At 35.0% G+C, this 27,252-nt stretch overlaps 1 protein-coding gene across 9 annotated transcripts in view; it reads left to right on the forward strand.

Moving 5' to 3' along the window:
* Nol4 (nucleolar protein 4) overlaps nucleotides 1–27,252 on the forward strand; it is a 302,493-nt gene that overhangs the window by 262,330 nt on the left and 12,911 nt on the right. For all 9 annotated transcript variants that reach the window (XM_048806380.1, XM_015482245.2, XM_015482246.2 and 6 more), the window contains one exon: nucleotides 12,440–12,620. In XM_048806380.1, coding sequence (XP_048662337.1) covers nucleotides 12,440–12,620 — 181 coding nt within the window. The remainder of the gene's footprint in view (nucleotides 1–12,439; nucleotides 12,621–27,252) is intronic.

Below are 27,252 nucleotides of genomic sequence, written 5' to 3' on the forward strand. Positions count from 1 at the left end.
AAGGCTTCATATGTGTAGAATGTATTTCTGTGAAGTGTGGACAAAAATGAATGACACACAAGTTCATTCTTCTATATCTTCACATGATCATCTTTATTTAATCATTCCTCTTTTGGCTTATTGGCTTAGGTACTTTTTTCAGAAAGACATTTTATCTTAGATATTCATTCCCCAATTATTCTTTTACACCATCCAATTTTATTTGGCTCTTAATGGTCATCAGTATCTGAAATTATCTTTGTATCTTCTATGTTACATTTCTCCCTTTTGCTTAGCCATATGCATTCCTATAGGTCCCATGAGGTCAAGGATTCTGTCCATTTCATGTGCCGATACATCCACAGCACCAAGTTGAGTGTTAATCCTAGTAAATAGCAGGCCTTTATAGAGCATTGTTTACAATTTTCACTTACAAATAAAATTAGATTGTAAAGGACTTTATTCTGGGTTGTACATGCAAAATAATAGAGGAGATTGTTGGATATCACACAGGTCTCTAGACACAGAAGACTGGGTCGATGAGGGTATCATTAAACACGATCAAGAATTCAGAAGAAAGAGTAAATTGTGCCTGGAGAAATCAGATAAAGTATATCATTTTGGACTCACTGACCAGAAAGCACCTTTGGGGTTTGCAGAGAGTTATGTTCAGTAGATAGTTGAAAATGTGGACCTGAGAAAAAGTCCTTATTATAGATTTAAATTTAGAGGTCTTTGGTATCCAAGTCAGAGATGAAGTCATAAACATAGATGAGACCACAGAGAAGGTGAAAGTCTCCTAGGGAATCACAGTGAAAGGAGAAGGGAAGCCTAGTTTATACTGATCCTACCCAAAAGTCATCACGTTATAGGGTAAGATAATCCAATATCTTAAGAGAGATAAAACTATTACTTTGTAAATTCAAATAGTGCTCAAGAGCACTGATAGATTTCTGTGTATTTTTTCAGGAACCGTAGTTGAGAATAACTAAAAATAAACAACTTGAAGGACAAATTAGTCTCTCATTGTAAATGCAGGTAAAATTACAAAATGCATATCTATATATGTAAAGAAATGTGTCAGCAATGATATTTATCCTCTAACTATATTCTCCACATCCAAGCCAATGTGTCAAATCAGAAAATGTCATGACTAAATTATAAGTAACAGAAACAATACAATTAAGGAAGGGGACATTAGCAAGGGGTCTAATATTATGCTTCTGTATACACCTGCACAGGTATTGTGTGTATTCAGGCTTCAGCAACATGCTTTAAATTCATCAGTAGATTATTTATTTTCGTCATTTCATGTCATCTCATGCATGGTCCTTTTAAATTTAATTTCACATTAATATAAAAGCATTATCACTCAGTGATTCAGCAACCATTGTATTGATAGCTTTTCTAATTACTTTAGTTTGACTATTTCATAATTAATATACTTGGAATACAAAAATAGATGGGCAATTTTTACACCCAGATTAAATTAAATTAAAATAACCTGTAAGCTTTTATTCTGGCATGTAAGATTTAAGATCTCAATTATACAGTTCTTTCAAGATATACAATCCCGATGGAATTATGTTTACTATCCGATTGAACATAATGTTCATCAAAAGCAGCGATGAAGCAGTCCATTATGTACAGTGACATTAGGAGAGGATTGTTTTTCATTCTGCTCATTCAACCATGCGGGCACACCTGTTTCTGATTTTGAAACCACTGATGATTACCTCCCAGCATCAGTGTTTGAAACAGCATCATTAGTCAAGTTCTTCTTCCACTTGGTTGAAAAGATATGTGAAAAGATGAAGGTTTTCTATCATGTCTAGGTTTTTGTAAAACTTTAATTGTATTTTTCAAATGTCTGCTTCCCAGTTCAGTGTAATTTACCAAAGTCAGTAGTGAGAACTCCCAGAAATACAGTGAAAAGAATCTGACATAATTTTCCTGTGTACCTGTATAAATATTCCACATCATGTACAACCACAAGACCAGGATCCTAATTAGAATAAGATGTATTCCATGTTTGTTTAAATATGTCAAAATATACTCTACTGTCATATATAACTAAAAGGAACAAATTAAAAATTTAAAACTAAAAGGACCACACTTAAAATATTTAGATTACTGACTTCTGTGATAAATAAATAGTCTCTGAGAGGGCACTTTCAAAGCCCTTGATCTGAATTTTGTTAACTTATATAACCATTTGTGACAATGAATCTAACCATAGTTTTAACATAAAGTGTAGCCTTATCTTGTGCTCTTGGAAAGCTGATATCCACTAAAATGAAAAGAAAGTCCGTTTGTTGTCTTAATTTGTCTTATGAAGTTCCCCATATTGTTTTTACTTGATTTGAACTAACATGTTACTGTCAAATCAACACTAACATCTACAAGTTTATTTTACCATTGACCAATAATATATACATCCTAATATACATAGGCAAAATAAAATAAATATTTAGCCTTATTACCAAAGTAGAATTACTACCAGAAGTGAATTAAAACCCTTTTAAATGGCCCTTTATGTGTCACAGATTTTATTAAATTACAAATAAAGTATCCACTTCCCCATGCCCAACAAGATGCTCTAGATAGATACCATGTGGGTATTAACCTTGATCTGTTGACATCCCTATGTTGATGGGACTCGTACACAGTAGCTAATAGTTAACAGCTCTTGAGAAATCCTGTCTACCTACATTATGCTGCTCAAAGTGTAACACAAAAGATATTCTGATATCATTCTTAGCTCCTTGCTTTGAGAGAAATTTCTAATTGTTAAAATGCATTATGTTGACACTCCTTTTATATTTTTTTTCTGTCTTCAGTAAAATATATTTGTCCAATGTCTTTTAATTTATAATAATCTTAGAACTAAAGAACTAATTTATACACAATTCAGTGTTTTTTTCTCTTCTACAATATCTTTTACTCTGTATTTCTATTTACTTGCATTTTTTCTTAAACTGTATATGGGAGAAGAGATAAAAATTTCTAATTAATATACTTTGCTGTTTTGTGTAAGAGCTTCTGGAAGATAGATTTATGAAGAATAATATTCTCAATTAATCCAAATCTTATTGTATGTTACCTGTGTTTTCGAAAAAGAAAAGATTTTTTTTCCCTTTACTTTTTTCATGAAAGCCACATCTAAGCCTGATTTATCTACATTATCCACATAACACTTTTTCACTTTCCATAAAACATAAAAACAACTGCTGGGTGCAGTGGTGCATTCCTGTAATCCCAGCAGCTAGGGAAGCTGAGACAGGAGGATCACAAGTTCAAAGCCAGCCTCAGCAACAGCAAGGTGCTAAGCAACTCAGTGAGACCCTGTCTCTAAATAAAATACAAAATAGGACTGGGGATGTGACTCAGTGGTTGAGTGCTCTTGAGCATCAAAAAAAAAGCCTAAAGAAAAACTTTTAATTTGTTTTTCAACCTGAAAAACATATATTAAAGCTTTGGAAATTAGATTTCCAAATGTCACACCAATAGAATGTAACACCTACAGCAAGTATGAGAACCTTTCTATATAATGATGAATTTATGTGGCCCAGAACATGACTTCAGGTAAGAGTTCTTTCAGCTGAAGGTGCACAAGGGCAAGTGACAGAAAATGTGACTGGCAAGATTGTTCTCATACTCTGAAGAACTTTGCATTCCAGGAACTTTTGGTCTTGTTCTCCAGAAAAAAAAATTTTTTAAAGAACTATTTAAAGAGAAATTGACCTGATAAATAAATGAAAAACAAACTTGATAAGGTGTAAATTAAAAACAGAGCCAGGGTTTTATCACAGTAGCCCAAATGAGAGAAATGAAGCTCTCAAGTTTGGCATCAAAAGTGAGTTTTTCAGGTCTGTGACATTGGTGGTGCTGTCAAGGACATGGGTGTTTGAGGGAAGTGCTGTAAGGAAAGGAAAAAAATCTTTGACATGATGTACTAACTAGACCAAGAAACACTGATGGCAGTGCAGGTGTTGTTTTCTTTCTGAATTAAGTTTTGCAAGGAGTAGCAGGACTTACCTCAACATTGTAAAGCTATTTATGACAAACCCAAAGTCCATATCATAGCGAACCGGTAAAAACTAAAAGCAGTTTCTTTAAAATTCAGAATGAGAATAGGACATCCACTCTTACCACTCCTATTCAGTATGGTACTAGAAATTCTAGCTAGAGACATTAGGTAATAGAAGGAAATAAAAGGGATTAAAAAATAGGAAAGGAAGAAGTCAAATTGTCACTGTTTACAGATGATATGATCTTATAGTTAGATGAGCCACCAGATGACAGCTAGCAGCAATAAAAAAATTCAGTAAAGAGTCAAGATGTTATAAAGTCAATAATTGCTTTCTTATACACTAATAATGAATTCCTAGGAAGGAAAGCTGGTCAGTTCATGGTGGAGTCAGGAAGCAGAGAGGAAGAGAGAATAGCTAAGGCAGTCTGTTTTAAGTAGTTTTTGCATTGCTGTAACCAAAATACCTGATAAGAACAACTTAGAGGAGGAAAGGTTTATATGAGGCTCACATTTTTAGAGGTCTCATTCTATAGGCGGTTGACTCCATTGTGCTGGGCCCAAGATGATATTATATATTATGGGGGAAGGGCCTAATGGAAAGGAAAGCTGGTCAGTTCATGGGGGTGGGAGGGTCAGGAAGGCGGCGGGAGGGAAGGGTCTCAAGGAAAGTGAACCCTTTCAGGACACACGCCTAGTGACTCACCTTGTCCAGCCATGCCCCACCTGCCTACAGTTACTACACAGTCAGTCCATTCACACTAGGATGGACTAATTAGGTTATAGCTCTTTTAATCTAACTATTTCACCTTTGGATATTTCTACATTAACAGGATTTTTCAGGGGACACCTCATGTCCAAACCATAACACAATTCTAAGCAAAAATAGCAACAGCAAACTGCAAACTATACTACAGAGATACAGTAACAAAAACTGCTGGTACTTGTATCAAAATAGATACATAGACCAATGGAACAGAATAGGAGACACAGAGACAAACCTCTACAGTTATGGTCATCTGGTCTTGATGAATTCACCAAAAGAGAAAAGATAACCTTTTAAATAAATGGTACAGGGAAAATTGGTTACTCCTATGTGAAAGAATGAGACTAGATCCTTATATCTCCGCCTTTTCAAAAGTCAACTCAAAATAGATCAAAGACCTAGGAATTAGACCAGAAACTTTGAAAGCCCTAGGAAAAAAAACATGATCAACATATGGTCAACATTCCAACATATAGGTTCAGACAACAACTTCCTCAATAGTACCCATAAAATTAAGGAAATAACACCAAAACTAATCAATAGAATGGCATCAAGTTTAAAAGCTTTTGCCCAGGGTGAAATGAAACAAGAATGTAAAGAGAAAATCCACAGAATGGGAGAAAATATTTTCTAGCTACTCTCCTGACAGAGGGTTACTATCCAGAATATACAAAGAATTCAAAAATGTTACCATAAGAAAAAAAAAAAGTAAAAACAAATTCTGAAAAGGGGAAATGATGGCTGTGGTTGGGACTCAGTGACAGAGAGCTTGCCTCGCACATGTGAGGTATTGGGTTAGAACATCAGCACCACATAAAAATAAATAAACAAAATAAAAATATTGTGTGCATGTATAACTAAAAAAAATTTTAAAAGGGAGAAATGAACTCACCTCAACAGATACTTCTCAAAAGAAGATATATGAATAGCCAACAAATATATGAAAAAAAATGTTCAACAATTTTAGCAATTGGGGAAATGCAAAAACTACCAAAATTTTATCTCAATCCAGTTAGAATGGCAGGCATCAAGAATATGAGCAATAATAAATACTGGAAAGGATATGGAGAAAAATGAATGCTATTACATTGGTAGTGGAATTGTAAATTAATACAACTACTTTGGAGATCTGTATGGAGGTTCCTCCAAAGAGTAAGAATGGAACCACCATATGACCCAGCTATACCACTCCTCAGTATTTATCCTAAATAATTAAAGTCCTCATACTATAGCAACAAATGCATACCCATGTTTGTAGCACCACGATTCACAATAGCCAAGTTATGGAACCAGCCTCAGTGTAATTTACTCTTAGTTGTTTTGAAATACGCAGTGCATTAACTTTAGTCACCCTGCTGTGAAATAGTTATCAAAATCTATTCTTCTCACCTATCTGAAACTCTGTAACCTGGATCAAACACTTTCTACTCCCTCCCTGCCAGCACATACATACCCCTCTGCTAACCATCGTTCTCTTCTGTTTCTGTTATATTCCGCATGCAAGTGAGATCAAACCTTTATAGTTTACAAAATCATATACATATGTAGTATGTGTGTGTACAAATAGTGCTACAAAGAATTTATTAAAATATCTTGTTCCTTGAAAAGTTTGATACTGGTAACAGCTATTCTGCTTTTATTTTTGTTTTTTTAAGTCAGAAGCACATTTAATCTAGCTTGTCTGTTATTTCAAAGCTTGTCATTAAGATGACCTAGATTTAGCCCAAATGTGGCTTTCCGTACTGTCTTTGTGGGTCAAGTGCATCTTTGCAATCTTGGCATCTTGGATCATTTGTAGGGCCAGCAAGTTAATAAAACCATGTGGAATACTTCTACTTGTATGGAAGAAATCCTCCTGGATGCTGTTATATGTGAGACTGTGCATAAGTAGGGGAGGGGGGTGTGTTTTGTTGTTGTAATAAAAAATCACCTCTAATTATCCCAAGTAATAGGTGAAGACAGTTTTTGCCTTAACAGGAAAGCATTTAAATGGGAGCTCTGGTTCTCTCAGATATTTTATGAATTTCCCTGGAAACTCTTGGCAATGTACTTAGTTCTGGAACACTTTATATCAGATGGAAGAGAAGCTTTTAGAAGGTAGAGATGTTTTCAAATAATTTATACATGGAATAAATTGCACTCAATCACTCTGTCTGAATAGAGCAAAGAAATTTAAAATAATACATAAAAAAGCTGTCGCATAGACTACAATGAACATGTATGCACTGGGGAAATCCAGTAATCACCTCAAGGCAATTCAAGCACACCAAGGCCTGCATTTTACTTATGTATTTATTGTTTTGCAATAATAAGGGTATGTGAGGGTCTGTGCAAAGTTACTTATCTTTAAAAGTTGGATGACAAATATATTATCCTGGCCATGTCACATGCTGTGCCAATAATATAATTTCATTTAAAGCAAAATTGCCTTGCAAACTCCTAAGCACTACAAATATATAAAATAAAATACAAACATAAATCAGGTACGAAGATGACTGGGTCAAACAGTAATTTAATTAGAGCTTTCTGATCATCTTTATGGGGAAATAAAAGTTCATAAAAATACAAAGAATATGTAATAGATGGCAGAGGATTAAAATCTTAGAAAATGGAAGTCTTGGGAGATATAGTAAAGCTAATGTAACATTGTCCATGACATTTTAGGGAAACTTATTATCAAAAAGTTAAGCATTGGGTTGGGGCTATAGTTCAGTTGGTAGAGTGCATGCTTCTCATACACAAAGCCCTGGGTTTGATCCCCAGCACGACAAAAAAAAAAAAAAAAAGTTAAGCATAATCAACTTCCATTTTGAAAAAAAGAAAAAAACACGTACTATAGTAAAAGATTCTATAGTTTCTAAAGTAAAGGATTCTTTAAGGGTCTGGTCTGCAGTAAGTTAGGAATTCAATCTGTGTGCTTCATCCATGTAACAGACCAAGTTTGGGAAGTCCAAACTTTTCTCTGTCCAGTTCCTAACCATAGAATCCAAAGGTTTATAGCTGGGGCAGGGCTTATATTTTCTATGAAAACTTAGAGAGGAATTTGTTAATTTATTTTGTTGATGGATTAAATTTATTTTATTGCATAAAGTCTTATAACATATTAGTTATGAAACCAATTGTTTTGAAAACAATCTTCATTGCCACCTAGGAGGTCAACTCTTAGCTGTAAAAACTTGGGGAACTAATGATTTTAAGTTGCTTGAGAGGTAAAATGTGACTCTAGAGGGTGTTTATTTTTTATGTTAAAAAAATCATTCTTTGAAACCAATATTCATAGTCATTCAAGGTAAAACACAAATTAACTTTATACTAAACTTTTGCCCCAAGGACTCTATAGGCAATAATAATAACAACAACAATAATGGTTATTATTAATTATTATTATTAGGCTCTCATTCTGTTGCCCAGGTTGGCCTCAAACTTGCAAATCATCCTTCTCAGTCTCTTGACTATTTAGGATTATAGGAGCATGCCACCACATCCAGCTCCTACAGAGCAGATTCTACTGGAAGTTTCCAATATTGTATTTCTCAATATATAATGAACTGCCAAAAACATGAATAACATAAATCTGTGTTTGGATACAAATAATTCCTACAGAGTCTGTTTTATTTGTTAATGGAATTAATTATCTGCCTGCTAAGTGATTACTGTGGTTTGGAATAACAGTTAATAATGAAAGGCTGAGACAAATCTTAAAAACCACATTTAATAATGCAAGTTAATTCTATCTTAAAAAGAATGAAAAAATACCAAAGTGACAATGCTTGCTCCTTCTCCCTTTTTACTCATCAGTGAGAAGAAGCTCTTCTGTGAGCATACTTTATTGTCATTTTCAAACAGAGAGAAATAGATTGGTATGTTTCATAAGAGTCATTAGTTTTCTAAAACTAGAAATTCAAGTTTTATCAGTTTCCCAAGTCATTTTCAATATTTAAGTGATGGAACTGTTTGAGGCAAGTCCCTTCCCAAGGACCCCAAAATTGCTTTTAAAAAATAGAACATTCTTCCTTCTTTCAGAATTTCAATAGCTGTGTTTTTTCACAGGAAGAATATTTTATGGCCCAATAGTTTTCACAAAGCTTTGGATGCAGTGATTTTTTACAAGTGTAAAGTAGAGTAAAGCAAAGCCACTAGAATGGTAAACAAGGAAGGATGCAGTATGCAACCTTCTCTGTATGTCTATACTCATAATCTCAGGAAAACATCCTTACAGTTCCATGGAGATCAGCTTAAACATGACTATTTAGTAGGGAATAGAATTATACACATGATAAAAAAGATTCATTTATGTATATTAAATAGGTTAGTGTTTCTATAACAAAAATACCTGAGACAATTAACTTATAAGAGAAAAATCTTATCTAGCCCAGGGATTTAGAGATTTTACCACCAGGAACAGGTGACTTAATTGCTTTGAGCCTCTGGTGGAGGTGCCAGATGGCAATGACTGGGAGCTCACAGACGAGCAAAACCACTTACATCTTGAAGCAGGAAGTAAAAGAGAGGAAGAGTTGGGCTCTCACAATCTCCTTTGAAGGCATATTCCCAGAGACCTAAGGAACTCCCCCAAGGATTCCACCACCTCCCAGGAGTAGCCTTACCCTGGAGACCAAGCCTTCAACACTGAACCTTTGGGGAACATCCAACAACCAAACAATAGCACCATGTAAACATCACAGGTTTATCTTTTAATCTTTTGGAAGTGGTGCCATTTTAATAATCTGAAACTCAATGAATATATGACATGTCTATTCCACTGTGGAGGAATAGGTGGGTGTACAAGTTTGAGTATCCCTTATCTGAAATAACTGGGATAAGAACTATGTTGGATATTTATAGCTTTTTGGACTTTGGAATATTTCCATAGAATATTATGTGAGCAATCCCATATTAACAATCTAAACTCTGCAGCGTTCCAAATTCAAAAAATTTTGAGTGTCTTACAGGCAAGAATTTTTAGATATCAGAGCATTTTTTATTTTAGATTTTTATTTATATATACACATGTATTATACATATTTATTTATTACATGCCTATATAATATTAGTACTATCATATGTGTATATATACATATGTGCATCTCTGTCCCCAGGCAGAGAAGCTGGCACTCCTAGATGGCAGACCATTTCATTGGACCCTTATGAAGGGCTGATGAATTGTGTATAAGTTGTAGTCATCATTGGTTGAACTGTTTTTTCAATCACCTGGTCGCTATAACATGCCATTTAAAAAATAGTTGGTTCTAGACTCTAATAATTACTATGTTTCTGTGCCACTAGTATTACTGACTTTGTTAATAATTCTCATTTAGAGTAGCCCTGTAGTTAGTATGATTATTGACCTCACACTTGCTTATTATGACACACACTTCCAACAACTGATTTCTGTAAATAATGTTGTAGATTATTGAAGTTTCTTTACTATGTATAATATACAAGTTCACCTTGACACAAAAGAAAACAATTTTACATTGTTCACTTATTTGTCAAATAGAAATATGTCTAGAAGTCTCAATTACCAGAGGTAATGTTGGCAAAGACCTAACAGCCTCTATAGAGAGCCACAATCCCAAATTCTCCTTCTTTGAGTACTTTTTGCTGACAAAGAGCAGCTGTCGGAATTAAAAATAATAATCTGGAAATTACTAACTTCCCATTCAAAGTCGGAGGGCCAGCAATACCAGAAATCTGTTTCTGTTTAAGTCCCCTCTTTAAGACAGTTTCTCTCAGGGAAAGTGCTATTCTAAGGTAATTAACCCTACCAGGGTTTTCTAAGGTTCAAATAGCAAGATTTTAAATTACAATCAGACTTTCTAGTTTATACATCAATTTAATTCAGTTCATATTTGTACTACGTAAATCTCAGATGCATCATTATTTATTGCATTTTAAAAGGCAATACGTGGCAAATAAATCTACATAAAAATTCCCTTGTTTATATTTTTTTATGCTATACAGTGATTTCCTTCCCATTTCCTTTTATTTTCACTTCAATCTACTTTGAAAAATGTTGCTGTTTCTGGCTCCACTATTTAGATTGGGAAGTCAAGTTATATATATATGTTTTTTAAATTTTGAATGCTACTCTTTGCTTTCCTAATCTTTCTATAAATGAAAAGTTAAAATCTATAGGCCTTCTGTCAGATATCTCTGGCTGAACATGATGGTCAGTGTCAAACATTGGATGTAGCTGAACACAGCAGAGACCAAGAGCAAAATTAACTGCTGACATAGCGATGTTTTCATGATGTGAAGGATCTCTCCATATAAAAAACATTCCTAAGTCCCCGGAGCAAACTCATTCCATACTCCCTCTTTTCTATCGCTTAGATCCACAAAACGATTTGAAAGTTACTTGTTTAGCTGAACGTCCATTGTAATCTAAACTTAAGACCTGAAAAATGCTTCTGATGATGATAAAGGCATGCCCAAGGACTCACTAGAAATCTGTTTATAATTCTTTCCTGTTTAAAAAAGAAAGAAGATAAGTAATACAGAAGAATAGACAAATTAAACATATTGTATATATTTTAGGCTTTATAAACTCATGCTGAGTTTTACTAACAATTTTCGCATAATTTATTAGAAATTTGAATTTTTATTTCCTCACAGCCTGACATGGTTGTAGAGTTTGAAGCAAATTTTGTGAACATAGGTGTATTTTAAGAACAAAAAACAAAAGCCAAAAAAAGCTGAAAGGCCCGTTTGTTTATTAAGGTCCTTGTCGTCGTGCTGTGGTGATGCATGTAACAGGCTTAGCTTAGAGTTGATACTCAATTTTGCTTACTTAGTTTGCTTACCATGAAATATAAAGAGAAAGGAGGAGAGAAAAAGGAAGGTGAGGGAGAGAGGGAGACAGGGAAGAAGGCCTGCAGAAAAAGATTTTGAGGAACTCAAATTTTTGTCAAATGTTTCTTTTCCTTTTATTATAATTTCTCTTCACATGATTTTTTAAGCCTAGCTCATTCTCTCTTAATTTTATTTTTTGACATAAAATTCACCCTCTCAGGAGTTTCTAAGTACCCAGTACAATGCTGTCAACCACATACCCTTGGTACAACAGAGCTCTAGGACCGTGCCTGCACTGCCCCTGCATGACTAAAAGTGTACAACTACAGACTGACTCTCCCCTCTCCCTTCCCCCTGACACCTGGAAACCACCATTCTTCTTTATGTTTCTGTGAGTTTGAATGCATGAGATATATAAGATAAATAGACTCATGCAACATTTGCTTTTTTGTAACAGGCTTATTTCACTCAGCATAATGTCCCTAAGTTTCATCTATTTTGTTGTAAATGAACAGGGTATTCTTCTTTTTACAGGCTGAATAATATTCCATTGTAAGTATATGCCATGTCTTCTCTATCCATTTGCTTGCCAGGGGTCATATAGACTGTTTCACTTCTTGACTATTGTGAATGACTCTCTACGTGTAATTTTAAATTCAGCTGGAAATTGTTAATTGCTCTGTCTCTAATGTGCCCACCTAGTTTCTTTGCTGTCTTTTTTTAGTTTTTAGCAAAATTGTGGAAACTGTGCATATGGACTTACTTAATATTTGCTATGTAAAGCTATGTAGGTGACATTTAGACAGTCCCAGTCGAGGTGAAATAGTATGATGACTTGATAAATAACGAAGTGTGGTGTGTCATTGCAGGACGAGTCTGCTCCAGGGGACAAACAGTGTAAACCAGAGGCAGCCCAGGCCACCTATTCAACGTCAACGGTTCCGGGCTCACAGGAGGTCTTATACATCAATGGAAATGGGACCTACAGTTACCATAGTTACAGAGGGCTAGGAGGAGGACTGCTAAACCTGAACGATGCTTCCAGTAGCGGTGAGTCTTTACTGTATTTTATATTGTGTGTGTCCTTTGGGGGATCATCAATTTTCTAAACCTGAAAGAAGAAAATGGATATATCTTTATAAGCCATAGTCAATGCCAATCTGGTAAAAACAAAACCATTGAAAAAGACATAATGATTATTTCCCTACACAGAAAATTCACTATTTTGTTGATGTTTCTGAGAGCACTGTTCCACAATTGAACCATGGTTGTTTTATGCTAAAAACAAAACAAATCTGATTAGAGAAATAGCAATTTTTTTTCAAATAGTAATACGTTCTGCCTCCAATGCTATCCTGTACTATTCATCAAGAATGATGAAACATTTCCTTAATGTTCAAAGAGGCTTTTGATTGGGCTGGGGTTGTGGCTCAGTGACAGGGCACTTGCCTAGCTTATGGGGGCACTGGGTTAGATCCTCAGTAGCACATAAATAAATAAATAAATAAATAAAGGTCTTGTGTCCATCTACCACTAAAAAATATTGTTTTTTTAAAAAAAAGGTTGATTTGGAGTATTTGAGACACCAGGAATTTTACTGATGATGATACACACACCATTGTAACTAAGAAGATACAAAGTAACAAATGAGGACACATGGCTCTCATATCAATGGCATGCTTCACAATAGCAACTGGTATACTGGAACCGCCTCCATTTGCTCATGCTTGATAAATTTTGGGGACTTTCTTGATGACTTCTAAATGAGTCAGGGAGTTGCATGTTTAATGTTAAGCCATACATCTTACAAAAAAATATACACAGGTGAGTTTTCTTATACCTGGGTTGCAAGAAAAACTTTCTTAACTATACTTAAAATTCAGGGAATATGAGTTTAATTATACTGCACACGCGCGCACACACAAACACACACACACACACACAACTTTTGCATGACAAAAAACAGAGTTTTAAGAAGATGAATGATGAAATGGAAAACTACTAGCTACATAGACTACAGATGGCTAAAAAGATGATACATGAAACTCCTCTAAAAATTAAGAAGCAGTATACCTAAAATCATGTTAAAAAGGCAAGAAAGGGCTGAGGATAGAACTCAGTGGTAGAGTATGTGCTTAGCATTCATAAGTCTGTGAGTTCAATTTCCAAAACTAGGGGGAAAAAAGAAGAAAGAAACGAAATAGAATCAGAATATTTTTTGACAAATCTGTGAGGAAATAGGTACTTCATTGCATTGCTTTAGAAGTGCATAAATTTGAAGTGAAATCAGACAAACATCTAGCCAAATTAAATGTGCATTTACCATCCAACCCAACAATCTCATTAGGATTCTATTTCAAAGGCACATTGTTAAGTGCACAAAAAAAAAAAAAAAAAAAAAAANCTTTACATTAGCACATTTTACCAAAAATATATATATATATATATATATATATATATATATATATATATATATATGCAGGACTGTTCATTGCAATGTAATTTCTAAATGAAAAAAAAGGCTGCCAATAAAAATATTCATCAATAGATGGCTGGTTGATTATTATAGTGCATCTAAATAAGAGAGTAACACCTCGCTTTGAAAAGTAATGTAAAATATCTTAATATACTGTAAGGCAGCAATCTCAAGGTAGTGTAACTATTTATAATGTGCTAACATTTATAAAAATGATTTATATAAATGGGTGTATAAGTCACAACTTTAAAAAAGTTTACTGAGAAGTAGGAGTGTGCAGATTAGAATAGTCTAAGGGTAGAATTCTCTGAATATAATTTTTATACACTATTTTGATCATTTAACTTTAGAGAAATGCACATATTTACATAATTATGAAACCATTTTTATGTTGCCTTTAAATGGGAAGGAAAGTGATACAAATGAACTTTAGCCATTAAATGAGTTATTGGCCTAGCCCCACAGGAAGGAACTTTTCCAAGTGAATTTTAAAAATCATACTTTGAATCTGTAAGTGTTGAAACCAGCGATGATACCTTAAACTATTTCCAGGAACCACAGTTTGATTTTCAGACTATTGCCTATGTATTTTGGTTTAAAGCAAATATGCAACTATGCTGATGTCAGGGAAAACTTGGATTTTCAGCAGGGAATAAAGTCAATATAGATAGATCAATAAGTTTAAATAAAAATTCCATAATCTTGAAATTGAATTGTGATATCAGTGGGAACTTATAAGATACTTTTACTTTTCTTGAAAACGCATTTCCCATCTCTTTCCAATAAAAATGCCTAGAAACAAAGACTAATTTGAATTTGAAAATTGAATTAGGCTCTATTGGCATTTATTACAGTTTGGTAGAAATTACAGTATCATGTGAAATGCGTCCCTACTCTAAGAAATTGGTCACCTTTGTGACGCTGGAAATAGGTACTGAATATTTTCAGGAGTTACTCTTCTGAAAGGTGAGGTGCTCTTTGGTCTAAAATTACAGGTCCTCCAAAGACAGGATCCCTGAGCTTTGGTCTATACACATTGCCTCCAAGCTCAAAAGATGGAAGAAAAAAAAAAAGAAGCTTATTTGGAAAAGATATTAAATTTCAGGTGTATATTGACTTTCCAAATGCTAAGAAGCCTTCTCATTTTTTTTTTAAGTCTTCCTTTTACTTGGACAGCAAATGAGCTAGAAAGATCAAGTCCAAGATCAGAAAAAGCAAATGCAAAAAAAAGTAAGAATTCTTTTAGCCTCTAAATCTAGAAACACTAACACTTCTTTTTTAACGATTTACCTAAGAAGTAAGTAAACCAGGACCTTGTGCATGCAAGGCAAGCACTCTACCAACTGAGCTACATCCCCAGCCCCCTAAGAAGTCAGCTCCCTAAGAAGTAAGAATTTCACCACCAAATCACAATATTTGGGAGATGTTTACTAAAGATTCTATTGGTATACCTTTCTTGGTCTTCTCAATTAAAAATTGTTCTTTTATAAAATTATTAATTTGGTACCAATATCAGTTGTTACCACTTACTAAAACCTTAGGGTACTTCAGTGCAAGCTTCATTTAATTACACAGTTCTATGAGGAGGTATGCTCTGCAAATTGGGCATACAAATCTTTATAAAATTGAATTTATCCACATTTCAAAAAAATAATGACGAGACACCAATTCTTTTCTTTCTTAACATAATTGAATTCTAGTTCCTGAGGCTCAGAGACATTGAATGACTCATCCAAAGTCCCTCTAATGAAGGATTTAAACACAGCAATCTGACGTCAGAAGCCACATTCTTAACCACTGGGCTGATAAGTGGTCCAAGGAACCAAACATTGAAGTGGTGTTAGTCCCTAGTGGCCACTAACCTATTTTCTGTTTCCATAAACTCTTCTGTTATGAATACAACATATAAATGAATCATACAATATGTGGTCTTTCGTATCTGCTTTTTTTTTCACTTAGCATGAAATTTTCAAGGTTCATCCATGTGGTATAGTTAAGTATCATTACTTCATTCTTTCTACTGACAAAAGTAGTATTCCATTCCATGGGTATGTCATATTTTGTTCAGTTATTCATTAATGATTGGCACTTTGGTGTTACCACAGATAATGCTGAATTACACATTTATGTACAAGTTTGTATGTTCTCTTGGGTATTCACCTAGAGATAGCATGGCTGATTGATGCATATGGTGTCTCTGTTTAATATAATGAGGAAATACCAGCCTGAACATGAGGTGTCTTTCTGCTTATTTTAATTTTTTACATTATCTTTCAACTCTGTCTTTCCTGCAGTATTTACAGTATAAGCTTTGCACAATTTTATTAATTTTAGCCCTGAGTTTTTCACTTTGTTAGTGTCATCGTAAATGGAATATGTTTCTTAAGTTTTATTTTTGGATTACTTATTTTAAGTTCACAGAAATATGATTATTGACCTAGATGTCATACATCTGTAACCTTGCTGAGCTCATGTATTAGTTCTATGGGTTTTTAAATGGATTTAAGATTTTCTGTACACAAAATAATATCATTTGTGAATAGAAATAGTTTTACTTCTTTCTTCCAATAAGGACTCCATTTATTTCTTTGAAATATTTATTTGCCAATGAAATATTGGCAATCTTAATCAAGCAGTGTATAAAAATAACTGTTTCTCTGGATCAGGGGGATTTACCACAGGAATGCAAGATTTAACATAAAAAATGAATGTAATTTATAAAAGAACAATACTACCTGATAATCTACATAGATGCAGAAAAAAAACCATTTGTTAAAACCCAGCATCCCTTCAGGAAAGCAAACAAACTAGGAAAAAAGGAACTCTTTCAATTAATAAAAGGCACATATAAAGAACCCAAAGTAAACATCATACTTAATGGTGAAAGACTGACGGCGTTCCCCATAAGATGAGGGACAACATAAGTGTGTTCACCATTATTGCTCCAACTCAATATTTATTGGAGGTTCTGAGATTTCTTGGGTCCACATTCATAAAAATAATGTCCCCCCCCCCCCAAAAAAAAAAAGAAAGAAATACTGTTCTCTATATTTTGTTCTAATGATATCTGTGTCTGGTTTTGGTTTGAGGGTAGCTCTGACCTTCTAGAATGAGTTGGTTAAGTGTTCCTCCTTCTGCTTGAAGAGTTTGTGAACTTGTGATATTAACTCTTTAAAGCATTGATAAATTTTAGTGGAGACACCATCTGGGCCTGAGCCTTTGTTTTCAGCTTGCTTTTTGATTACCTTTTATAGGTCTGCTTATAACTTTCCTTTTCATCTTGAGAAGGTTTAGATAGTTTTAGTTATTTCTAGAAATTGCCCCATTCTATCTAAATTATCTAATTGATCAACCAAAATTATTGAGTTTTGTTTCATAATTATAGCATTTTATAAATTTTATTTCTGTAAGGTCAGTAATATGATGTTCCCTCTTTCACTTCTGAATCTGTAATCTGAATGTTTTTTTCCTTTTCTTCTTGATCAGTCTAACTAAAGATTGTCAGTCTGGTTGATCTTTCAAAGGACAAGTTTTTGGTTTCATTACTTTTTCTCTATTTCATTTATTTATTCTCTAATTTTTGTGATTTATTTCATTCAGTTTACATCACACTCAGTTTGCTCTTATTTCCTAGTGTTTTAAGCACAACATCATGTTATTCAATTTGAAATCATTTCTTTCTCCTATAAATACAGACAAAAGCAGCCACTGATTTCTTTCTGAGCACTTCTTTACCTTCACTCCATACATATTGGTCTTTTCAGCTTTTATCCAGCTCGAAGTATTTTTTCTATTTCAGTCATCATTTCTCCTTTGATCCAGTGGTTACATAATAATGTGTTATTAATTTCCACAAGACACTTCATAAAATTTCAAGTGTTTTAGGCTTATTAGAGCTTTTTTAAATTATCCATCTATGGCATATGCTAAAGAATACTCCATCTGCACTTGAGAAGAATGTATCTTCTTATAAATGTGTGATAGGTTTAGTTGGTCTATAGTATTGTTCAAGATCTTTATGTTCTTATTGGTCTTCTGCCTATTTTTTATACTCATTATTGAGAGAAAAACATTGATGTCTCCAACTACTATTGTTAAAATATCTGTTTTTGCCTGTAAAATATCTTTCTTTATCTCTGGTAGCCACTTTTTGTTTTAAAGTCTGTTTTGCCAAATTTTAGTTATTTGTATTTTAATACTATAATACCAAAAAAAAAGGCAATAGTAAATTGGATAATGTTGGTGCTGCTGAAAATTTTTTTAAAAATGGACAAAGCTTTGAACATGTAGGTGATATTTATTAGGGTTCTCTAGAGGAACAGAACCAACAGGAGGTATGATCATAAAAAGTGGATTTATTAGATTGGCTATCACAGCCAGAAGCTGGATAGTCCACAATGGCTGTCTGCAGGCAGGAGAGCTAGAGGAATCAGTAGCTGCCCTGACCAAGATGCTGAAGCCTCAGAACTATAGGGATAAATGATGCTACCCCAGTCTGAGACCAAAAGCTTCTGGAAACTTTCTGGAGAATCACTGACAGAGTCTGCTTTTTAAGAGTAAAGAAGCCAGAGTCTGAGGTCCTTAGGAAATCACAGCAGCAATCAAGAAACTATTTGAGAAGAATGAGCTTGCATCTTCTGCTTCTTCTTTGTTCTTCCAACTTTTATTCTATGCAAGCCTCCAACCTATGGGATGGCACTGCCCATGCTTAGGGAAAGTCTCCACTTCAGTTCTCTATCCCACATGCCAATCATTCCTAGATACACCCTCATTGACACACCCAGAAGCCTCCTAATTTTGGACATCTCTTAATCCAATCAAGTTAACAATTTAAATTGAGCATTAGATGACAGGAGTCTAGAATGAAAATAAGCATTGCTCACTCTATTCCTATATAACCAAAATCTTTGCTCCATAGGTGGATAAAGAATTTGGGAGGCCCAATGAAAAATGAAAATATGGAGCTTTTTATTTAAAATTAAGAATTTTCAGACATTGACTGCAGAGAATTAAACCAAGCATGAGACTTGAGGCTTTACAAGTTTCATGCCCACTTTGCTTCTTTAATTTATTTAGCAAGTCAGAGAGAAGCATGGGTTTTTCATGAAAAAAAAAAAAAGTAAATAGCTAATGCTGGGAAGAAAGACAACATGTACATAAAAGGAGAAAGATGAAGATACAGTGAGAAATTTTTGAAAGATTTCCTGAGAAGAGAGGAGAGTACCTTGGGGCAGCTGCCAATCATGGTAAAAACTAAGAGGAAGAAAATTTTAACAAATTTTATTAGATTACTAATAAGCAGATTCCCCAAAGTCTTTCTTGTCTTTCAATTCATTCTCCACCAAAAAACCAAATTAATCTTTAAGAAAAGGAGAGCCTTACCAGGCTTAGTGGCGTGCAACTGTAATCCCAGGCAGGAGGATTCCAGTGTCAAGACCAGTCTGGGCAATTTAGCTAGATCCTGTCTCAAAATTAAAAATAAAAAGACTGGGGTTATAACTCAGAGATAGAACATCCCTGGGTTTAATCCCCAGTGTGGCTAAAAAAAAAGACATAGAAAGAGCAAATCTATCTGATCACTTCAACATTTAAAACCCTTCTTGTTCTTAAGTAAATGACATTATTTAGCCCTTCCTTCCTGAGGTCCATCTAGTTGAAACTTATTTGGCCCTCTTTCCCCTCTAATCCATTATTTATTTCTCATTCATTAAACGCAGGACTCCATGTATAGGTCAGGTATGGTCATACACTCACAGCATCCTGAATCTGTCCTGTGAAGTATATATCACAATACACACATGCATGTGCGCGCACACACACACGTACACACAATTATACCACATTTGTATCCATTTCTCAGTCATATTGTTTTGGGTGATGTTCAAAAGACATACATGAGGGTCTGGGCAGGGGCACAGCTCAGCTATAGGGAGCTAGGAAACTTTCCTGGCATGCATAGGGTCCATTGTTCAATCCTCAGCACCACTGCCAAAAAATAAAAAATAAAATAAATAAACAAATCCCAGATATGAAATCTGGTATAGATTTCAGGTAGGTAGCCATGTAAGTGGTTAGAAAGCAAGTTTGATAAATTTAACATTTGAATATAGATATTTCAGTACTATGTTGAGGTCCATCTTATCTTGTTTGGAAATCTTCCCCCCACCCCAACAGCTAACTCCCTGTCATAGAATGATTGAGTCTAAAAGACTTGAGAAATCCTTTGATAGCAATCTCTTTAATTCTTAAAGGCTATAAAGAAACAGGCTCAGAAAGGTAGACCATGGTAGTCAAAGATGTGAACTCGGGGGTGTCTACTTCATATGTCCTTGGGCTTTTGTATGATGAGATAAAGATTTTGTAAGGATACAACAAAAGAATGCCCTCCACTGCTGAGAAAAACAGAACTAAGCTAACCAGGATGAGATGTAGCAAATTAAAAATGAAGTGATTTTCTTTTTGAACAATGCTTTTGGCAGCCCATAACTGAATTAAAACAACATAATAACAATAAAACAGTAAAACAATGATCTTGGCAAATAGAGATTTTAGATTTAAACCAAAGAGAACTTCTGGAATGCACATTTGAAGAACTCTAGCCGTGGTAATGGTGACGTGCTGTCTTCGGAAGTTATCTCTAAATACTTTTTCTGCTCCAAGATTTCATACTACGTAATGCTGATATTGTCCACAGCTAGTTTGGTTTTGTTTAGTTTTTATCACAGCAAGGCAACTTGATTGATTAGGCTTGCTATTTCCTTTATTTGGGGACGTGTGTCATAAATTCTGAGGCCTCCATCTATTCTGATTTTTTTTAAATGGTATTAGCTATTATCTCTTCGTCTTTAAGGCATTAAAACCCATCATTCCCTGAAACAGATCTGGAGCTGTGGAGAAAGAAACTATATACATATGCAAACATCTTGAGAGCTAAAAAGGACATGACAGAAGATAAGCATTATACTAGATGCCAGCGTCATATCTCATGGCTGACAACTCCAGCTCATCTACGTTTGAGAGATCTTGATTTTAGAATTTGTACATCTGCAAAGTGTGGAATGGAGCAGCAACTTAAATTAATTATGCATTTGAATTTGTCAAGCAGCCAAAGGCAATCGGAATCCAAAGCATTACCTGGAGAAATTGAGAAGCATAAGAAAGAGAACAAAGACTGAAGGAAAAATTATGCTTCTAGAACCCGTTTGAACTAATGTTATAACAGTAACATGAGACCTGCAAACCGTGCTATGTTCAAGAAGACTGTGAAGGCAGAAGAAAGAAAAAGGAAACCTTAACATCAGTTGGATTAACTTGACAAGTATTATGGGTTCCTATGTTCCCATCATTGTACTTTTAATAAAACAAAGTTGAATAAGGCAGAATCTGTGACCTCAAGAAACACACAAATTAAAAAAGAGAGAGAAAATATTCTTCTTTCCCTTGTTTAAATGTCAAAATACTCTATTGAAATGTGTTCTCCTCTGTGAATCCTTGTTCTACTTCACTATCTTTCCAGTCTTTGGAAGATTAATCACTCCATCGTGAATGCCTTTCTTCTGGCATGTATCTCATTGAATTGTGACATGTTTTTAAACATTTTTCCCTAAATAGATATGTGCTCCTTGAAAGCAGAAACTTTGTCTTGCTCGGTTACATCTCCCTGAGTAAGACCAGACTTACAGTAAGTGCTCAATCATATTGGCCTACAAATGAATATTTTTAAATAGAACTTATTCCCAAAGTTAAAAGGTACAGAGTCAATTATTTATATATTTTGGGTGGCAGGGGTGAAAGGATTATATTGTGAAAAGCACAGGAATCAGAGGGAAAATTAAACTGAAATTGGGGATTCTGTGGGTACAAGAGGAAGACTCCAGTTCTTTCATTAGTTTGTGGCCTATTGAAGTTATAGAGTTTTATAAATTCCTGCTTAATTTTGAATATAATACCAATAAGAAAAGCTGGCCCATGTTGGAGACTTCATTGCAAGAAAAGATTCTAACTACTAACAGTGCCAGAGCGCCCTTCAAATTCTTAATTAGCCAACCTCCATTTGTTTTGACTTGGCAAGGGTCTGAACCCAACAATCCAAATTTTCAAGTTGGATTATTATCAAAATGACAGCAGTTACAATTTGTATAAAGAATTTATTCAAATTATCCAACTGAAATGAGAAGCAAGCAAGCAGCCAATCCTCCTATTATCCCATCCATTTACATAGGACTAGGGAATGCTTTCTTTCTACCAGGAAGTTCACATTGAGCTGTCTAAAGAGGGCAATTGTGGCTCACTGCAGTTTTCTATTGAATCTCTTAAGTCTAAATTATATGCATGATGCATAATTTAACTACTGATGTTTCCTCTCCACAACTCCATGGGGCAGACTTTTCAATTTGTTTTTCAACTCTGATATAAACTGGGCTCATATACAGACCAAAATCCAACAAGACCAAATTGTAGTAATAATGACCATAATAACTGACATTTGTATGGCAGTTTCTAGTTTGCCAGAATCTTTGCACTCATTCTCTTCTTTGCTCTTCACTAACATTCAGGACTGTTGGCTTCAAAAGTTCTTCTGATCAAGGTCTATAATTATGAGTCTAAGGAAGCTTGGCCATAGGACTCGCTATCATCCTAGAGCTACTTCACAATGGTATTAGGGGCTATGTCCGTGAACTGGGCCAGGCCCCAACACGCTGCAACATCATTTCTCATTCCTATTCTGAAATTTCCAAAGGAGTTTTCTATTCATTTACTGTTATCACTTCTCACCTTCAGTTCACTCTTGAATCCATTATAACCAGCTTCTTCCCACCATTTTGCTGGAATTGATCTGGTTAAGTTTATTGGTGATTCCACTAATTGCCAAACTAAAGATGTTTTTGCCATTTAGTTGACTGGATTTGGGGGGTGCATTTGAATCTCCTGGGACTAGAGCCTTGGAAGGTCCTCCTCTTGGCATTCACAATGCACTCTCCTCCCGGGTGCTCCTCACATCAGTGCTGTCCTGCTGATTTCCCAGGTATTCTTTTTTTTCTCCACTGGTGCCCTTCCATGGTGGAATTTCCCTATCATCCCAAGCCTTGACCTTTTAATTTTCTTATTCAGTACACTGCCTGAAAGAGAGTTCTCTAGCTCTTCTGGTTTCAAATGCACAACACTCCCAAATCTCCTTATCTACCCCATTCCTTCCCCTGAGTTTCAGTTTGTTTTGTTTGGTTTGTTTTGGTTTGGTACCAGGGATTGAACCCAGGAACACTTAATTACTGAGCCATCCCCAGTCCTTTTTATTTTATTTTGAGACAGGGTCACACCAAATTGCTTAGGGCCTCGCTAAGTTGCTGAAGCTGGCCTCGAACTTGCAATCACCGTGCCTGAGCCTCCCTAGTCACTGGGATTACAGGCATGCCCGCTGCGCTGAGTTTGAATTTCAGATTTTATATCCATTTGTCTACCAGATAGCTTGACCCTGACATCCCAAGAAACCTAAGATTTAGTTATTCAGAACTGAATTCTTCACCCCCACAAATACTATTGCCTGTCTCTGGGCTTATCTCATGCAAAAATACTGTCCCTTGCATCTGAGTCACACCAGATCTGATGTTCCCTAGGATACCTTTTCTGATTGCTTCGCTTGTTTTCTGGCCAAGTTTTCTCACTGTGTGTTCACAGGGTACTCTAGGCTTACCCTGCTGTGTGTGCTCTTTTCTGTATTAGACTAAGAAGAGTTTGAGGACAGGTGAGGTGACTTTATTTTCTGTCATATCCCCAGTGTCAGTAGATAACTGGCTGACATTAATACTCCATGTATACTGAATAGATACATGAATGACTAAGTAAAATTTCTCCAAGGAAATAGTGTGCCTTTTTGACAATCTTAATTAAATCCAGTTACGTGTGGGAATAATCAAAGTTCATGATATCGCCTTAACATTTACTTTCTGTTCATACCCTGAAGAGCACAATATTGAAGGAAGAAAAATATTTCATTTTGAACATTTCCAAGAAATATTTTTGAAATACATAAATTCTGCTTTAAAATGTGTTCAGCTTAAGCCTCTGATTCAGGAAAGAAGTGATTTCCATACTTATCCAGGGACTTGGGAAAGTGCACTTTTTCTCTTTCCCTTGCACTCTAAATAAATTGTTCTGGCTTGATAGCCCCATGCCAGGAAGAAGTACAGATAGGTGGGGAGGGGACCATTGTCTTCCTACTGTAAGAGACCAGCAGGATGTTTCTGCTGAGTGAAAATTGCATAAGGTCTGTTATATAAAACTCCAGAGATAATGACTTGATAGAGTAGTGCCTCAAAGTGAGTCATAGAAGCTAAGATATCCCCTGCCGTGAATTAGTAGGCCCCTTGCATAATGGGAAGATCTGTATGATGATAACATTATCTGAAGAAAGGTGATTGATTGTATGATCTAATTGTAATCAACATAATTGGGATTATGTAGTTATTATATCTCAATAGAGCTCCAATTAAGTTTGAGTGGGTTGCCAAAGCGCATTTTATAACACATAGTGAACTTTGTTTATAAAATATCAAAGTATTTTATCTAAATATTTTTCTTCCAGTATCCAACCTGTTGAACTATTTTTAATAAGCCCACTTCTCCCCGTGTATTTCTTGGATAATTTGACTTAATTAGGATATTGTTCCTACTCTAAATTGTACTCATTTGTAACCTTACTTTGTTTTCTCTTTCTTTCAATTATGATTTTATCTAAATCTTCACTATCTAATAGCCAATAGCCATGTGTAGCTATTGAAATTGAAATGAATTCATAATTAATGAAATTCAAAATTCAGTTCCTCCATTTGATGGGACTTATTTCTGGTGTTCAGTAGCCAAAGTTGGTGAGCAGCTGCTGTATTGAGCAGCACAGAGGGCCATTTCCATCACCACAGAAATTTCTATTAGAAATTGCTCATTCACACTATTATATTGGCTTCTGGGTGGTTTTGTTAGGGAAGAAACCCTTTCTACACTTATTCCACCAGGTTCCTTGCATTCAATTATGTATGTATCATTCACTTCTCAATAAAATAAATGCAGTCAATGGACAACCTTATAGAAAATTAAATGGTGATTCCTAAATAGTAATGCTTTTTATTCTAACTACCTGGCTTTTAAATAGCTTTCAATAATTTGGGGGTTCTAAAAAGTATTGATTCTTATACAAATTATAATAATTACCCAAAACCTCTTCAGCATAGGCTGGAATTACTTTAAAATCAGAAACAAAATAAACTTGTAAAAGAATTTAATTGTGACAGAATTCAAAATGATGGTGGGATGGTTAGGAAAAGCAACCAAACCCCAAGGTATTTGAAATGTGACCCCATCTTTGACAATAAGTTCATTCTGTTTCCAGCTTTTCCACATAAAACATAATAATCATAATCTAGAATTCAATTGAGATTATGAATTATTTTTACAAGTACGTATTGAGATACATAGAGATTCAGAGAGATTATTCGTAAGTTTTAATGATTGAAAATGATGTTAGTCATTTGCTGGAAAATGATATGGATTATCTGCAAAATCAATTGAAGCATCTTTCAGTTTATCACTGAGCCTTCTTATCTTTTACTGAGTGTCTGCAGGTCAGAGGACCTCAGAGAAAGACTGAGAAAAGGGAGGTGAGGGACCCTGTGTTCCCCCTGGACTGCCCAACACATGTAATTGGTTTTACAGTTCAATATTGATCAGGCTCTCCTCACAGCAGTTTCCCCAAAGCCTGTTCACCTCTGTACAGTAAAATGGATCTTTATGTACTCTTAAGATTCTCTTGAGAATTCTGTGCTGTGCCTACTCACTGAAGGGAAGGAATGAAAAGACGACCCTATTAGTGTTCTGGTATCTCCCTTGTTGAGCTTGCTGGTAAACTGTTTGGGAACTCTTTAGGTGACATGAGCTCATTATGGTTGGCATGGGTTGTTTTCTTTCCACAATCTCCTTTGAACTTTGACACCTCCTCTGGGAATGTATTTGAACAAACCCATTAGATTTCACTGGTCTCACCAGCCCTCTGCCACTCAGGAGGGAGCTGTGCTGGGGAGCTCAGCATGTTCTGCTTTTCTATGAAGTCAGAAATATTATTTTCTATATGGAAATTGAATTAGCCATTGTCTACAGTCCCCTTTCCAGGGCTTAGGTGCTGATGAACCTTCCAGAAAAAGGCACCAGGCTGCTCATATACCCCCAGTAGAGATCTTGTCTGCTTGAAGCATTCCAACAAGGTAGTAACACCAGATGGGCTTCATTGTAACTTTCATGTTAAAACTTTCAAATTTCCAACATAGTTATGATTACAATGCTAATATTCCCTTTTGTGATTTCAAGATACAATTTTAAATGACATGTAGCTCTTGACTGACATACAAATGCTTTTCCTGAAAGCCTTCCTCTCATCTAGGTACAATTAGAAATAGATGCATTTGGATGAGTCCACACAGGGCAAGATTGGCCTCCTGTGTTGCTCCATGATCCATTCACTCAAATTCAGAATTACCAAATGATTACAGAAGTAAACGTGTGTGGATGAACAATCTCACCAATACAACAAATTATTTCTGGTCATGAAAACTTATCATAATATAATCCTTTTAATGATTTGATTTAATATGAAAGTATAATTTATACTACTATAAATTTAAGGATTTTTTTTTTCTGGTGTCTGTTTTTGGCGATATATTTCTGGTGATATATCTCTTTGTTGTCCTTTAAGACAATATTAAAGGGGTAATTCTGTTTTCTAAAACCTTGTTCCTGAAAACATATTCATGAGCACAGTTCCTCCAAAATTGTGAGGAAGCTTATCCTATGTGTATTTTCATTGTGCTCCTTCAAAACAGACATTTTTAAAATAAATTCTTCTGAATCCTCCTTCTCTGAGAAACATTCTTTTCCCACCATTCTGTCCAACTATGATCTGTTCCCATTTCTTCCATTTCTTGTAAAATGTTAATTTGCTTTCTAAGTCACTTAATAACGAAGGTGAGAAATTGCGAGAAGCCAGGCACAGTGGCACACTCCTGTAATCCCAGTGTCTCAGGAGGTTGAGGCAGAAGGATTGCAAGTTCAAAACCAGCCTCAGCAACTTAGCAAGGCCCTTAGCTACCTAGTGAGAGCCTGTCTCAAATATATATATATATATATATATATATATATATATATATATATATATATATATAA

The sequence above is a fragment of the Marmota marmota genome, unplaced genomic scaffold (genome assembly GCF_001458135.2).
Source record: "Marmota marmota marmota unplaced genomic scaffold, marMar, whole genome shotgun sequence".
Taxonomy (NCBI): domain Eukaryota; kingdom Metazoa; phylum Chordata; class Mammalia; order Rodentia; family Sciuridae; genus Marmota; species Marmota marmota.